Source organism: Protopterus annectens, chromosome 6.part1 (assembly GCF_019279795.1).
Source record: "Protopterus annectens isolate FY-2018-M chromosome 6.part1, PAN1.0, whole genome shotgun sequence".
Taxonomy (NCBI): Eukaryota; Metazoa; Chordata; order Ceratodontiformes; family Protopteridae; genus Protopterus; species Protopterus annectens.
The window spans coordinates 348,115,695-348,131,827 of NC_056738.1; the positions used below are offsets into that span (position 1 = coordinate 348,115,695).

General features: G+C 41.7%; 1 protein-coding gene across 1 annotated transcript in view; it reads left to right on the forward strand.

Moving 5' to 3' along the window:
- SCYL1 (SCY1 like pseudokinase 1) overlaps positions 1 to 16,133 on the forward strand; it is a 1,581,020-nt gene that overhangs the window by 1,290,207 nt on the left and 274,680 nt on the right. Inside the window, exon 12 of the mRNA XM_044075764.1 lies at positions 14,267 to 14,342. Coding sequence (XP_043931699.1) covers positions 14,267 to 14,342 — 76 coding nt within the window. The remainder of the gene's footprint in view (positions 1 to 14,266; positions 14,343 to 16,133) is intronic.

The window sequence follows — 16,133 nt, forward strand, 5'->3', positions numbered from 1 at the left end:
CCCCCAGACAAAAGGCCTAGAGTGGAGGAAGAATCCCCCTCCTCTGACCAGGCCTCCATTATTTCAGAGCACTCTGATGAACAAGAACATTCTTACTCCCCTTTTGAAGATTCTGATGCAGAGGAGTCCATTCCCTCTGTCTCGCCCCCAGAGGATTACTCATTTGGGGAAACCTTGCATACCTTAAGGGAACACTTCCACTGGGAAGGCCAAGAGTACTCAGATTCCAAGAAAAGGCTTAGGGATTTTCTCTTGCTACCTCAGCACAGGCCTCTGGCTATACCTCCTGTCTTAGACATACTAGATGATGTGTACTCGGAGGCCTGCCTTAACCCGGATTCCTTACCTCCAGCCCCAGTCAAGCCGGACAGGTACTACCGGGTTCCTAACTCACACCAATTTTTATACAAAAGCCATGCGGCTGACCCAGAAACTATCTCACAGGGCCCCAAGGGAATTAAGGCCTCCACTGCTAAAAATCCATTACCTTCCGAGAGAGATTCCAGATCCTTAGAAAGGTGGGGAAAAAAGGTATACACCTCGGCCACCTTAACCATGAGGGCATTAAACTGCCAGTTCCATATGCTAAAGTACCAACAGTTTCTGTTATCACAGTTGAGAAGTAAAATGTCACAACCTGAACAACCAGACTTGAAGGAGTTGCAGGATTTGATGCATAGTGCAGAACAAGTGGGTAAACATACCTTGCAATGTGGTTTTGATGCTCTAGAGGCCTCATGTAGAGCTGCTGTTACAGGATCAGTCATACGTAGACATGCCTGGCTCAAGAAGCAAACCTTGCCAGATCATGTCAAAGCTAAATTACTAGATGCCCCTCTGCAAAAGGATGTATTATTTGGTGTTAAAGCTGAGGAGGTATTAAAGAAAATGGAGGAAAAGGCTAAATCAATGCAAACAGTGAAAGATTTTCTACAGGTACAACCTCCACGTTTCAGTAGAAATTGGCCTTCCAAAAATTGGTCCTTTCCAGCCACGGACAGACCCCAAAGAGGTAGATACAGGCGCCCGAGGGGCAGAGGGCAATCTCAAGGATCGTTTAGAGTCAGACAATGGCAAGCTCCTACCCAAAGAAGTGGTGAGGATAGTTCGCAGCCATTCAGAAAGCAAGCCCAATGACTTTCCCCTTTGCATGCCAAGCAAGGCTCAAATGGCAGCACCCTTAGGCGGAAAACTGGCATTATTTTCAAAAAATTGGCATATAGTCACAAAAGACAAATGGATCCTGGACATTATAAACAGAGGCTACAGATTCCATTTTCACACCCTTCCAAAAATGAGAGGCATGCCAAACCTGCCACACAATCAAAGGGCAGAGGCACAAAGACAAATTTCAGATCTCATGGACATGAAAGCTATTCAAGAGGTACCTACTCACGAACAAGGTCAAGGTTTTTATTCCAGACTATTCCTGGTACCAAGGAAGGGAAAAGATTGGAGACCTATTTTGGACCTATCCATCCTAAACACATTTCTACTGCACCAAAATTCAAGATGCTCACATTACAGCAGCTTCTTCCCATGCTGGGCAAGGAGTCTTGGCTGGTAACATTGGACCTCAAGGAGGCATACCTGCATGTCCCAGTCAGACAAAATTGGAGAAGATACCTCAGATTTCTTGCAGGTTCAACCCATTATCAATTCTCTGCATTGCCCTTTGGCTTATCTACTGCACCCAGAGTATTCACGAAATGCCTGGCATCAGTAATCGCCTACTGCAGACTTCAAGGGATACAAATATACCCATATTTGGATGACTGCCTGATCCAAGCGGACAGCAAGCACATATTTCTGAAACATCTGGCTTTTGTAATAATGTTGTTGAATTCTCTGGGATACACAGTCAACAAAAAGAAATCAAGGCTAATACCCTCTCAGAAAATAATTTTCCTGGGTGCCAACTTGGACACAAACACCCAGATGGCCTACCTCACGCCAGAGAAGCAGGGGCAACTAACTCAATACTTCAGAACACTAGCAAATTTCACCAGGCTGACTGCAAGGAAAATCCTGCAGGCTCTGGGATTCATGGCATCTTGCATCCTACTAATCCCATGTGCAAAGCTGCATATGAGGAAACTTCAATGGTACCCGAAAAACCTATGGTCTCAACACAGCCACAGTTTGGAAACAATAATGCCACTAATTCCATGTCTTCAAAAGGAATTTCTGTGGTGGGCTCAAGCATGCCAAACAAACACAGGTCTCCCATTCTGCAAGCCTCAAGCAAATCAAGTCATCACAACAGACGCCTCGGACTATGCCTGGGGGGCGCACATGACAGATCGGTGCATTCAGGGCAAATGGTCCCCAAAAGAAAATCACCTTCACATCAATCAAAAGGAAATGCTAGCAGTAATAAATGCTATTATAGCTTTCAAAGACCTTCTGCATCCAGGTCAACTATTGATAAGGACAGACAACACCACAGTAATGTGGTACATAAACAAACAGGGAGGAACTCATTCATACCCCCTATGCAGGCTGGCCATGTCACTTTGGAACATGGCTCTGGAATTACAAATCAAACTTCAAGTACAGTACTTGCCAGGCAAGGAAAACACGCTGGCAGACAACCTAAGCAGAAATATGACAGATCCACACGAATGGAAGTTGCATCCTCAAGTTTTTACAGAGATAATTCAAGCATGGGGAAGGCCAGACATAGATCTCTTTGCCTCCCACAAAAATCACCAATTGACAAAATTCTGCTCAAGGACTTTTCATCCAAAGGCCTGGAGAGTGGACACTCTCTTTCAGTTGGACAACAATGACAGTTTATGCCTTTCCACCTCTTCCTCTGCTGTCCAAAGTTCTATTAAAAACCAGAGCAGACAGACCGAAGATGATTCTCATTGCTCCAGACTGGCCAAGACAGCACTGGTACCCACTCCTGAGGAGCCTGACTCATTCCCCTCCATGGACCCTACCTCTAATGCCTCTTCTTCTGACTCAGCACAGCTTCAAAACTCTTCACAGTCAGCTGAAAACACTCAATCTGGCCGCATGGAAGATTCCTTAACATCACAACAGACCCTACTCTCCAAGGAGGTGCAGGATGTCATTTTGGAGGCCAGAAGGCCGTCTACTAGAAAAGCTTACTCCGCAAAATGGAAACGGTTTTGTGCCTGGAATGAGAAAAAGGGCCAGAATCCTGGAAAACTGAATTTACCTCAAATATTACAGTATCTAGCTGAGCTGCTAAGCAGTGGACTTTCATTCTCCTCCATCAAAATCCATGCCTCAGCCATTTCTGCAGAATACAACACTGATCCACCTTATTCTCTCACCCCCTCTTAAGACAGTTCCTCAGAGGGGCTAAGAATATAAAACCCCCAAGGAAACAACCAATACCTGCGTGGGACCTCAATTTCATTCTAGAAAAGCTGACCTTGCCTCCTTTTGAGCCAGCTGCTTCAACAGATTTGCAATATTTGTCCTGGAAAACAGCTTTCCTTCTGGCTATCACCTCAGCTCGTAGGGTATCGGAACTACAAGCCCTCATGGCTGTGCAGCCTTTTATCTTCCATCAGGACAGAGTTTCCTTACGAACCAACCCATCCTTTATGCCAAAGGTGGTATCCAGGGTAGCTTTGAATCAGGCTATACACTTACCTACCTTTTACCCTAATCCTCAAAACAAAGGAGAGAGATTACTACATTCCTTGGACATCCACAGACAGCTGCGTTACTATTTGGACAGAACAAGGCCTTTCAGAAAATCAGAACAGCTCTTTGTGTCCTATGCTATAGGAGCTCAAGGGAAGCCAATTTCCAAACAGACAATTTCAAAATGGATAGCCCACTGCATACGCTTTTGTTACTCTTTTCATGGTAAAACTGTACCTGCAGGCATCAGATCTCACTCCACAAGGGCCACAGCTACTTCTGCAGCTTTCCTCAGAGGAGTTCCTATCAAAGATATTTTGGAAGCAGCCACTTGGAGTTCTGTGCATACCTTCTCCAAGCACTACCACCTACCATTATACTCCAAAACTAGAGTAGGCTTTGACACTGCAGTCTTGCAGGGCATCCTGGCTCCTCCTAGTTCCACCTAGTGCCTACCACCCCTTTCTTAGCTTTGGGATTCTACCCATCTGTTATGACTACAGCTGTATGCACGATGAACATAGTACAGTTTTGTACCTACCATAAATGTAGATGTTCGAGTGCTAATACAGCTGCAGTCCAGGTTTCCCTCCCTCCTTCCCCTCTTGGGACAGGCCTATTGGCTAACACCTCCTCATACATCCTGATTGGGGTATTCATTTATGGTGTATTTGCTTGCAACTACTGTATTTTGATTATTTTGCATTGTTTTATTACACAAATTTATGTATTGCCTTCCTTCTGGGGGCACCTGACATCTGGGGCAAGAAAAACTGAAGAAAATGGCGTTGGCTGGTTCTTTTATACCACTGTCGCACTGACATCAGGGAAGAAGTGACGACAACCGACGCCGGACCTAGACTTTAGAATTCGGCCGACCGAGGACCCGCCTGACGGCAGGAGAACCCATCTGTTATGACTGCAGCTGTATTAGCACTCGAACATCTACATTTATGGTAGGTACAAAACTGTACTTTTTTGCTACTTTTCTGAAAAAAAAATTGTAAGCCTGTTTTCCTACCTTTCCTGTAATTAGTGTTCCAGATACAGATTTGCTGTATCCAGGACTGTTTGTAAGTTTCTGAGCCCCCAAGCCTTTCTGTGTTGGAGGGAAGCCTTCTAGCTTATCAGTGGAGTGGTAAGCACTAGGTAACCTGTCCACCACATAAGGAGTGGTTCTGGCCCAGAATTTGTAGTTATTGGCCGTTTGGGCGGTCTTCCATCTCTCTCAACTTTCTGATTTGAAGGCCTGCATTTGCACTTGTTTCTGTCCTGTAATTCCTGGATCCATCTCATTTGCTCATTAAAAAAAAAAAAAAAATTATCTGCTTTTACTATATTTGTGTTCCTTCCTACTTTATTTTGCTTTTGTGTCGTCTTAAAAGTACTCAATTGTATTTATTACTGCTTGGTGTAACTCATTCTAAGCCTTTTAGTTTAAGCACTTGGGCTTCAGACCAGTTGTTTTACATTAGGAAGGTTTGTGGTCTGCACTGTGGTGGCAGGACAGGTAGCTTACATCCTTCTAAGTTGGGAACTGCTGATTGAGGGCTCAGTGTCTGTTATTCTAAAAGTGTATTAATTCTGTTTTAAGCACTTGGGCTTCAGGCCAGTTATTTTACATTAAAAGGGTTCGTGGTCTGCACTCTTGTGGGAGGAGAGGCTGGACTCTGCCCTTCCGAGCTGGGAATTTCTGGTTAAAGGCTTATAGTGCCTGCATATTTGAACTGCTTGTTACTGAAATTGGTACACCTTGCTTGCTGTAGTATAGACTAGATCCAGGCCTGCTGAATCTAGCTTTGTTTGTATAACTTGAGCACTAATCCAGGCATTCTTTAAAGTATACAGTTGTATTTATTACTGATTGGTAGTAACTTGATTAAAGTGTAGTTATCATTCTAAGTCTTTTGGATTAAGCACTTGGGCTTCAAACCAGTTGTTTTACATTAGGAAAGTTTGTGGCCTGCACTGTGTTGGCAGGACAGGTAGCTTACATCCTTCTAAGTTGGGAACTGCTGATTGAGGGCTCAGTATCTGTTATTCTGAAAGTGTACTAATTCTGGTTTAAGCACTTGGGCTTCACACCAGTTGTTTTACATTAAGAAGGTTTGTGGTCTGCACTGTAGTGGCAGAACAGGTAGCTTACATCCTTCTAAGTTGGGAACTGCTGATTGAGGGCTCAGTGTCTGTTATTCTAAAAGTGTATTAATTCGGGTTTAAACACTTGGGCTTCAGGCCAGTTATTTTACATTAAAAGGGTTCGTGGTCTGCACTCTTGTGGGAGGAGAGGCTGGACTCTGCCCTTCTGAGCTGGGAATTTCTGGTTAAAGGCTTATAGTGCCTGCATATTTGAACTGCTTGTTACTGAAATGGGTACACCTTGCTTGCTGTAGTATAGACTAGATCCAGGCCTGCTGAATCTAGCTTTGTTTGTATAACTTGAGCACTAATCCAGGCATTCTTTAAAGTATACAGTTGTATTTATTACTGCTTGGTAGTAACTTGATTAAAGTGTAGTTATCATTCTAAGTCTTTTGGATTAAGCACTTGGGCTTCAAACCAGTTGTTTTACATTAGGAAGGTTTGTGGCCTGCACTGTGGTGGCAGGACAGGTAGCTTACATCCTTCTAAGTTGTGAACTGCTGATTGAGGGCTCAGTGTCTGTTATTCTAAAAGTGTATTAGTTCTGGTTTAAGCACTTGGGCTTCAGGCCAGTTATTTTACATTAAGAAGGTTTGTGGTCTGCACTCTTGTGGGAGGAGAGGCTGGACTCTGCCCTTCTGAGCTGGGAATTTCTGGTTAAAGGCTTATAGTGCCTGCATATCTAAACTGCTTCTTACTGAAATTGGTACACCTTGTTTGCTGTAGCATAGACTAGATCCAGGCCTGCTGAATCTAGCTTTATTTGTATGCTTGTTGTTTGTTTGCTTGTTATTTCCCTGAAACACTAATTCCACCTAAAACGCGGCTTTTCAGCACTTCTGTGGATCCCTAGTGATATCTGCATTGCTTACTGTACTTATTTCCTTGTTTCACTTGAAAGAAAGTTACTGTTTGTCGTTTTTGCATTTAAGTTACCTGTAACACATTGCATTTAAGTTACCTGGCACTTGCTCACTAAAGCAATTATATAAGTCGGCACTAAAATATTAAAAGCACTACACCCTCACAAACTCCCGTTGAGTACCTCGTTCCCCATTGGCCCTTTTTTTTCAATTATAAAGGAATTCCCAATACTATTCTAGCATGTCCAAAGGTCAGTTGTCAATCTCCTCTCCGGTCCAGCTGGTGAGTCTGGGAATCTTGAGGCAATGTTACAACTGCCTCATGTACACAGACAACCCTCTCCTCCTCCCAACAAATTCCAACACATGTGAGAGATGCAACCATATAGCCATACTGGAGGCTAAGCTCTCTCAACTCAGTACTGGCGAAACCAGTCAGGAGGAGAAGGAAACCACACTCATTACAATTCCAGTCTCACGTAGACCTACCACGACAGCAAACCAAACACATAAACACACAAAAACATACTCGGAGGCTCTAAATAAAAATCTGCCTAAGCAGCAGAGACCTCCAAAGCAGACACCCAAGCAACCACTACCCCAAAACAAAACACGTGCAACACATAGCTCACAAAGCCAGTGTGCCGAACAGTCACAGCCCTTAAGGCTAAACAACACACCTGATACACTTGTAATAGGTGACTCTATTGTCAGGCACACTGACGTCCCGCTCACCAGGCTGAACAAGGAGAAGGTCACGGTGAGCTGCCTGTCAGGCGCTAGGATCCGCCACATAACACAAGCACTCAGGTCACTCCAAGGCAAGTACAAATATGACTCAGTCATTGTCCATGCTGGTGTGAATGACCTGAGACGTCCCTGGACTACATGAAAAGAGATATAGAGGAGCTCTCTGAGCATGTAGCCCAGGCCGGTATGACCCTGACCTTGAGTAGCATCTTACCTCACCAAGAATGATGCCACAATATGAAGACAAGATGATCAATTTCAACAATTGGCTTAAGTATTGGTGTCATTCAAAGGGGATACAATGCCTGTCAGCCTGGGATGACATGCTCGAGAAGCCACGATGCTTCGCTAGGGACGGCTTGCACCTGTCACCCCTGGGCTTTCGGATATTGGCAAAGGCTCTTGCTACCCCATAGTGCCTTTTTTAGGCAAGGCTCAAAAGACAAACCCACCTCCATAGGTATCACAAGGGATAAGAAACTAAGAGTAATGCTACTGAATGCCAGAAGTCTAAACCTCAAGATGCACGATCAAACTCTCCTTAGCATGGAGAACATCGATATCTGTGCAGTAACAGAAACCTGGTTCAAGGCTCCCGAGAGCACCCCAGCACTACCAGGTTATACCTCATACCATGCTTTTTGGCCCCAAAACTTGGACCGTACCACAAAAGGAGGGGGAGTATCAATATTCACAAAGATACCCACACCTCCAGGTTGGTGGCACAGCACGAAGCATCAGAGACTATCCATGTACAACTAACAGTGGGTAAAACTGCCTTCCAGTTTATAGCCTGCTACAGACCACCCTCCCAAACCCAGGAACCCCACTCGGCCTTCCTGAGAACACTGGAAAATATGAAGGTCTCTCCAAACACCATTATATTGTGCGACTTCAACTACCCAAACATAGACTGGGAGCATTACTCTAGCTCCAACACCCTAGCCCAAAGGTTCCTAGAATTTATAAACTCAAATGCTATGGAACAACTTGTTACCACTCCCACAAGAGGGGAAAACATACTGGACCTGATCATCACCAACATGGGGACTCTATGCTCCAGACCAGAAGTGTATCCCTCACTGGTAAGATCAGACCATAAACTAATCTCACTGGATATTCACATCCTGACTCCACTCCCTGCCCTGAAAACCAGAGTGAAAAACTTCTCTAAAGCAAATTTCACACTCCTCAAAACTGAGGTGGAATCCTTCAAAGCCCCCGGGCCTGTGGAAAATACGGCCCAGACCGCAGCATCCTTTATATACGCATTCTATGAACACCTTCAGGAATGCATGGATCATGCAATCCCAAATAAAACCAAGACCCAATCCTCCAAAGGCAGACGACCTGTCTGGTGGACCCCAGCCATAAACAAACTATACAATAGAAGGAGGAAGCTACTACATGATAGAGCAAAATCCCAAAAAGGGAGGGCATCTCTGATCAGTATTAGCAAAAATCTACGGGCACTCATAAAATCGTCTAAGGCCAGCTTCGAGAGAAAAATTGCACAGGACACTAAGGATAATCACAAGGCTTTCTTTAGTTATGTTAGGAACCTGGGTGGTAATTCCCAGATATGCTCAGAATTAGTCCAAAATGACAAAAAATACACCGAACCCACAGACATTGCCAACATCCTAGCTGACAGGTTCAACGCAAACTCCCCCCCCTCCCCACCAAAAGGTCAGATATCTATCCCAGCAGAGTGCTGCCCCCCCCGACATCTCAGATGCTCAGGTAAGAGCTGCCCTCTCCAAAGCAAAAAACACAGCATCAATGGGACCAGACGGTGGCCCGGGCTGCGTCCTACATGAACTCCAAGAAGAGCTAAACCCAAACATAAAACTACTGTTCAGTCTCAGCCTTACTACAGGATATGTACCCAAAGAGTGGCGTACAGCAACAGTGGTCCCTCTCCACAAAGGTGGTGCCTCAACGGATCCTGGAAACTATCACCCCATAAGCCTGACTAGCTTGGTCTGCAAAGCTATGGAAAGGAATAAATAAAGATATTGGGGACCTACAGACACTGGATCCTACCCAGTTCGGCTTTGTTAAGGGCAGATCCTGCCTCTTAAACCTGGTTGATTTCTTTGAAACAGTCACCAAGGCCATTGACGAGGGGAAGGTGGTCCACACAGCCTACCTGGACCTTGCAAAAGCCTTCGATACAGTACCCCACTCAGGCATTATAGATCAGCTCACCAGCTTAAATATAAACCCCTTTGTCACTAGATTGGTTGCAAACTGGCTCAAGGACAGAAACCACATGGTTAGAATTGCTGGGGCCATGTCAGACTCCAAACCAGTTACAAGTGGCATCCCACAAGGCTCAGTTCTGCGACCTCTCTTGTTCGGTATATATTTCTTGGAGGTACAGGCCAACACGGAAGGACTGTGGCTGACCAAGTTCACAGATGACTGCAAACTGGGCGCCATAATCGACTCTCCAACCGACACAAGCATCCTCCAAAAGGGCCTCATAGAAACAGACAACTGGTGCCAGAGCCATGGCCTCAAGCTAAACGCCAAAAAGTGTATAGTCATCCCCTTTGGCAAAAACAAAGTGCCCACAAATTACCACATAGGTGGTAATCCATTAAGTACAGAAGAAGTAATTAGGGACCTGGGGACCCATGTTGATAGCAATCTCTCATTTGACAACCACTTGGCCAAAGTGGTTAGAAAAACATTTTATATAGCCCACCTAATCATGAAGGGATTCACATCTAGATCAGGGGAGGTCATCGTGCCTCTTTACTCATCCCTCATCAGGCCCATAATTGAGTACAATGCCCCTTTTGGGATGTACCTTACCAGACACCTGCAGCAACTGGAAAAACCCCAAAAGTACCTCACCAAGAGGATCAAAGGGCTCAAACAGATGCCATATGCTGCCCGGTTAAAGAAACTCCAGCCCTACTCAGTGGCATACCGCCTGTTCAGAGGCGATCTGTGCCTGACGTATAAAACCATGTCCAACCCGGCATTAATGGACATGCTGCACCTCAGAAAATCGAAATCCCATCGAGCTATGCGCTCGAGAGACTTGAACCTCAGCACTGAAATAAATAGGACATGCTGGAGGGACAGATTCATAACCCAGAGGCTCCCTTCACTCTGGAATAAAATCCCAGTCCAGGTTAGGCAGAGTCCCTCATTGACTGTCTTCAAGAGGAATCTTGATGAGTGGATGGGAGATCATAGGTTTACCCTTGGTATCACTTCTGTGTCACTGTTAGACAGAGGCACAGTATACTATCCTTGAAAAAGGGCATAGCAAAATTAATTTAAAATGGGTGGCGAAAGCCAAACACACTCTGGCTAGGCTTATAAATGCCCTAGGGCAGATAGCCTAGTATAAACCTATGAACCTATGAACAACCGGTTTACCAGCAATGGGATGCGAGGAGGGGGAGAGGTAGAGGCAGGGGGAGATTTTGACTGATTCAAGTTTTGAAGAGGAAATATTGAAGGAGGGGTTTAATTACACCTATAAAGGATTCAATATTTTTAATTATAGTGAAGTGGAAGTGGGTATACGTCATTTCCAATTACTATCGAAGGATTTGAATTTTGTTTCGACTAAAAAATGTGATTTGAGTAAAACAATTATTGATGTTAAATTGTTTCTAAGAAAAATTAATTTTCGGTTGATTTTTGATTAGAGAATGGTAATGAGGGATAATGACATGAATTTGCAAAAAAGAAATGTATACAACCCACCCTTGCACCCCCAGTTAAATAATTTAGAAACATCTATTGAAAATGAACGTAGGGTAATGATGAGTAAAAACAGGTTTCCCTCTAATTTAACCCAGGTGGAAAAAGAAACATTGGTTGAATTAAAAAATATGCGACAACTAAGAGTTATGAAACCTGACGGGGGGGGGTTGTTTTAATAATGTGATATATGAGGTAAAGATGCTGGAGGATTTATATGATGAGAAAAAATATTTCCAAGTTTCAATTAACGAAATTAATATCGCCTATAAAAAATATATGTAGCTTTGTATGATTTATTATTGGAAGGCTTCATAGACAGGAAGTCATTTGAATTCCTGCATAATCCGTGTCCAAGTTCCTTCCACGTTTGGAATACCGAAAACTCATAAAAATGTTCATGATCCACCTTTAAGGCCGATTGTGGCCGCAGAGGGATCTGTAACATCCCCCTTGGCAAGGTATCTGGATGTAAAGCTTAAGAACTTAATTATGAGGAATGAAGCATTGTTAAAAGATTTGTGGAATTTTATAAGGAGCATTAAGCAAGAAAACTTTAGTGAGGATTTAATTTTCATTACCATAGATATTGTAGATTTATTTGGTTCAATACCACATGCAATTGGTTTTGAGTGGTTTGAGGAATATTTGAGAGAAGACACCCATTTAAACCCTGAAGAGATTCATATTTGTATGCAGTTGATTGAGTTGGTGTTAAAAAGTAATTTTATTTTATTTTCAGGGAGAATTCTTTCAGTCGACCAGTGGAGTGGCAATGGGGGCAAGGTGTGCCCCTGTGTATGCCAACCTGATTTTAATGGTGTGGGAAAAGAAATATGTCTTGAGTAGTGTATAAAAGGATTGTTGGGAATTTTATAAGCGATTTTTAGATGATATTTGTATTTTTTGGAAAGGAACATTCCAAACATTATATCACAGTATATCAACTGAATTTTTAAGGTTTACATATAATATAGGTCATAAAGAAATAGCTTATTTAGATGTTACTATTTACAAGGAAAGCAACAAATTTAATTCAAGAGTATTTAGGAAGAAGATGTATTCCAATTCTATTTTACACTATGCTAGTGCCCACCCTTTCCATCAGATGAAAGGGATTATTAAAGGGCAATTTGTGAGAATCAGCAGAATGACCTCAGATGATAGGAAATTCAGAAAGGAATGTGATGTTTTACATAAAATGTTTTGTGAACGTGTATACCCGGAAACTTTAATTACCCAAGTGAAGAATGAAGTAAGTTGTGGGAGGGATGGTAAATTTGCACCAATTTTGGGGATTATGGGGAGTAGCCTTGGTAGTGACCAGCTATGTTTGGATTACAATAAGGAGGAGGGGGCTTTTGGATTGGCATTTATCACTGATTTTACTGGTGATGAAAATGTATGTGGAACTATGGAAAAAGAATGTACTAGGTTTGGTAAGATTAGTGTCCTCAAATTGGATTTTAAAACCCCATTTAAATGTGTTTATAGGAAAGGATTAAGTATAAAAAATGTCTTAGAAGGACATTATGAGTGTAAAGGAAGTGGAACTAGAAATAAGAAAGGGACATTTAAATGCAGGAGATGTGCACAATGTTCTTATATTAAAAACATTGAATCAGTTTACTTAGATTCTAGAAACAGAAACTTAAAGGCGAGGAGCTATACTAATTGAGACCAGTAGAGTTGTATATCTTGCTATGTGTGAGTGCCAAGCATTCTATGTAGGAAAAACCGGGAGGAAGTTGAAGACTATACAGACATTTGAATGCTAAATGATGGTTTATCCCTAGCTCTAGTTTTAAAACTGAGAGCAGCAAGATTATAAAATTTGTGATATTTATTATAGTAAGTGCATTTTATTATATTTAAAATTCAGTACTGAAAACATTTTTTGATGAATAAAACAGTATATGAATACAATATGTTTAAATAGTAGGTAGTTTTACAATTTATTATTGTTAAGGAGAGGTGTAGTTTTTAGTAGTGTAGGAAGTAATATTTATTATTGTATTTTATGACATTTTATTAAATGATTTACAAAGTGTAGGTAAAATGGTTTTAATTAGGGTATTAATTTGATAGATGTGAAATGAATTGTGGGTAGAGTTTATGAATTGTAATTTTAGGGATGCAATGCTTTCATTGGTGAATTTGTATTTAATTGGGGTATTTAAGGTTGGATATGGTTTTTGTTTGCATCTGATGAAGTTGAGGATGGAAATGTATTTTAAAAGTCTTGTGTTTATTTGAGTGCCTTTATTGCTGCAATAAACCTGATTTACACCCGTGATAGTCTGCTGCTTATTTGGAGGTCCATCGAGCTGTGGATGACTGGTTATTGGCTGTACTTGCATCTATTCTCCTTTTTTGTGATTATTTAGTCATGATATGGCTACCCCAATGAGTGTCATTGTTTACACCAGCTGCAGCTTTCTCTCAAATATCAGTTATTGCAATGACTACTCATATGATTGAATTTGTTTTCTACTAAAGTACTGGTATCTGTTCCTAAGACTGAATGTACCACATCAGAACAGAGACCAATCTACAGCTCTCCCTTTAAGACTGCAATATTACATGCCACTGATGTCATATTTTTTGTGTCTGTGTGACCATCAGGTCTCAGTTATATTTATCTAGTAGTAGTTGCAATAGCTGGCATTTAACATCTGTAGCTGTATCTGATGTGCATGTGGGTTCAGTGCGACTGATCTTACGGCATTGTTTAAAGGACTGCTTGTCATTTGCAGGACCAGAAGAAATAAGTTGTAACAAAAATGCCTAATAAGTTAAACTAAATATCCTTTTTTTAAAATTTGTTGGACATACAGTTTGTCTTCATGACTATAAAGTATGCCTAACTAGTTTGCTGTAACTTCAAAACATGTATACTGCAGCACATTAGTACAATGTCTAATTGTTACAATATCACTACCAAGTGTAATCATCAGAATCCTCTCCCAGTCCTCCTTATGAATAACAAACATACTGAAAAGGCATTTACTCCTGAAAAGTAGTAGATAATATCTGGTCTAGTAAGTAAGAAGATGCTGCTGCTCATTTTGTTAATTAAAAATATTTGCTCATTTACCAGCAGTCTGTAGCTCACAGTAAACCGACAGTGCTAATTTTACTCTGTCACCATTTAGGCATTTAAAACAATTCGAAGTTTCATTGGGAAGCTCGAGACTGTATCTGAAGATCCAGCTAAACTTTCTGAAATTGGTAAGTGTCATGCTTTAGACAAAGCATTACCTGGGAATAGTGATGTAATGCATGATTTAAGAAAAATTGTCAACAACAGACAGAATTTAGGAGCAGTTTGTTTCTTCATCATTCATGAAGGTCTGCTTCCATCATGATTAACTGATGAGAATTATTGTGTTGCCCACGCAAATGCATAAAAGTCAGTAACAAACTTGAAGAATTAGTTATACAAGTAGAGTAACAACTATGGTCGGTAAATGAGCATTAGTTAAAACAAGATAAAAACTGTTGCCTGTTTAGACTGCAGCTGTTCTTTGAGTCCCTTAACCTATTGTAAAGATGGGGAATGAGGATTTTAAAATCAGTTGTCTGAGCAAATGAACAAGGAATTAATTACAGGATAATGACTGGATACAGAGGGAAATGACAGTGTCACTGTAAGGTAGGTAAAGGGGATCACGGTCTAGTCCATCAACAACACAGTTGGATTTCAGCCTTTATATGTGAAGGATCCTTGTTCAGAAGTAGACACTGTTCATCTGTTTACCATAATGAGGAAGAGCTCTGTGTCCAGCAAAAGATTTCTCTCACTGGGAGAGGATCAGGACACACAGCAGTGTACTGAAATTTCTTTTGGAGAAGTCGCACGTAATGAAGTTGAACTTTGTAGGTGTCAGAAAGCTGCTTATTTCTAGCTGCAAGCTGTTGTCTTCCCAGAAGGGAGAAAACAGCTGCAGGTGTCCCTGTTTGATAGTGTTGTGATTTGATGATGTACATCTAAAGGATCATTACATCAGAATTCTTGTCTGTTTTGATATAAAGTGCAGGCTGCTGTCATTTTTCAGATGGTTCTTTCAGCAGGCAGTCCCTTAGTGTGTGCTTTTGCAGTCTTGAGCTGTAGCCATTAGAGAGCAATCTAAGTTTTAATGAGAGCAATGCATTTGCTGTTCTGAGTTCATTTTAGTTATGAGAAGTTATTAGTTCATTAGAACTATTAGTTTGTTGTCCAAACTTCTGGTTGGCCTCATCCAGTTCTTAACTTTGGCTGCCTGGTTATTAGCTCCGAATACTGTGTTTCCTCTGCTAGTTTTCAACAGTAACATCTTCAGGTTTCTCTAGCCATTGCCTTTCAGCAGTATATCAAAAATTGTGTTTGCTTTAAAATGTAAACACAATTTGTCTTTCTTTTGAGGATAAATAAAATTTCTGAGAATTACCAGCAAACACTTTTGTTGTGGCTGTGAAATTCCAGTGAAAGATGCTGACTTCTCACTCCATTTTTCGTTTTCAGTTGGGGGGGGGGGGGGGCAGTTTAAAAACTGTTTTCATTGTGTTGCTCTTTGTAAGAAAGTAAAAAATCTGATGGGCTGTAATGAACATAAAAGATGCACAACACTTTTTTGGTACTACTTCTACCTGTCTTTAAACTGCTGTTTCTGATAAGTCAGAAGTCTAGTTCTAGTTCTAAAGACAAACACGAGGAGTCCTAAAAACATAAAGAAAATGAAAAACAAGGATTCAGTTGAACATTCCAAGGGGTAGGTCAGAAGTATCCCTGGGGCTGTTTGTCTAAGTTGGTGCTACTTCTTTGCCAAATGCTGGAGTCATCTTGTCACTCAAAAAAGCAAAGATTTGTAGATGGAGAGGAAAGATGGTGATCCAGGGGAACAAATTACTCTGGCCACCATATTGGCCAAGATAAAGGATTTAAGGAAAACCTGTTGAATCAAGGCAAGAAACTAAGAGATTCAACAGGCGCTAGAAGAACGTACATCCATAATACAGGAGTTAATAGATGAGAATACTGAA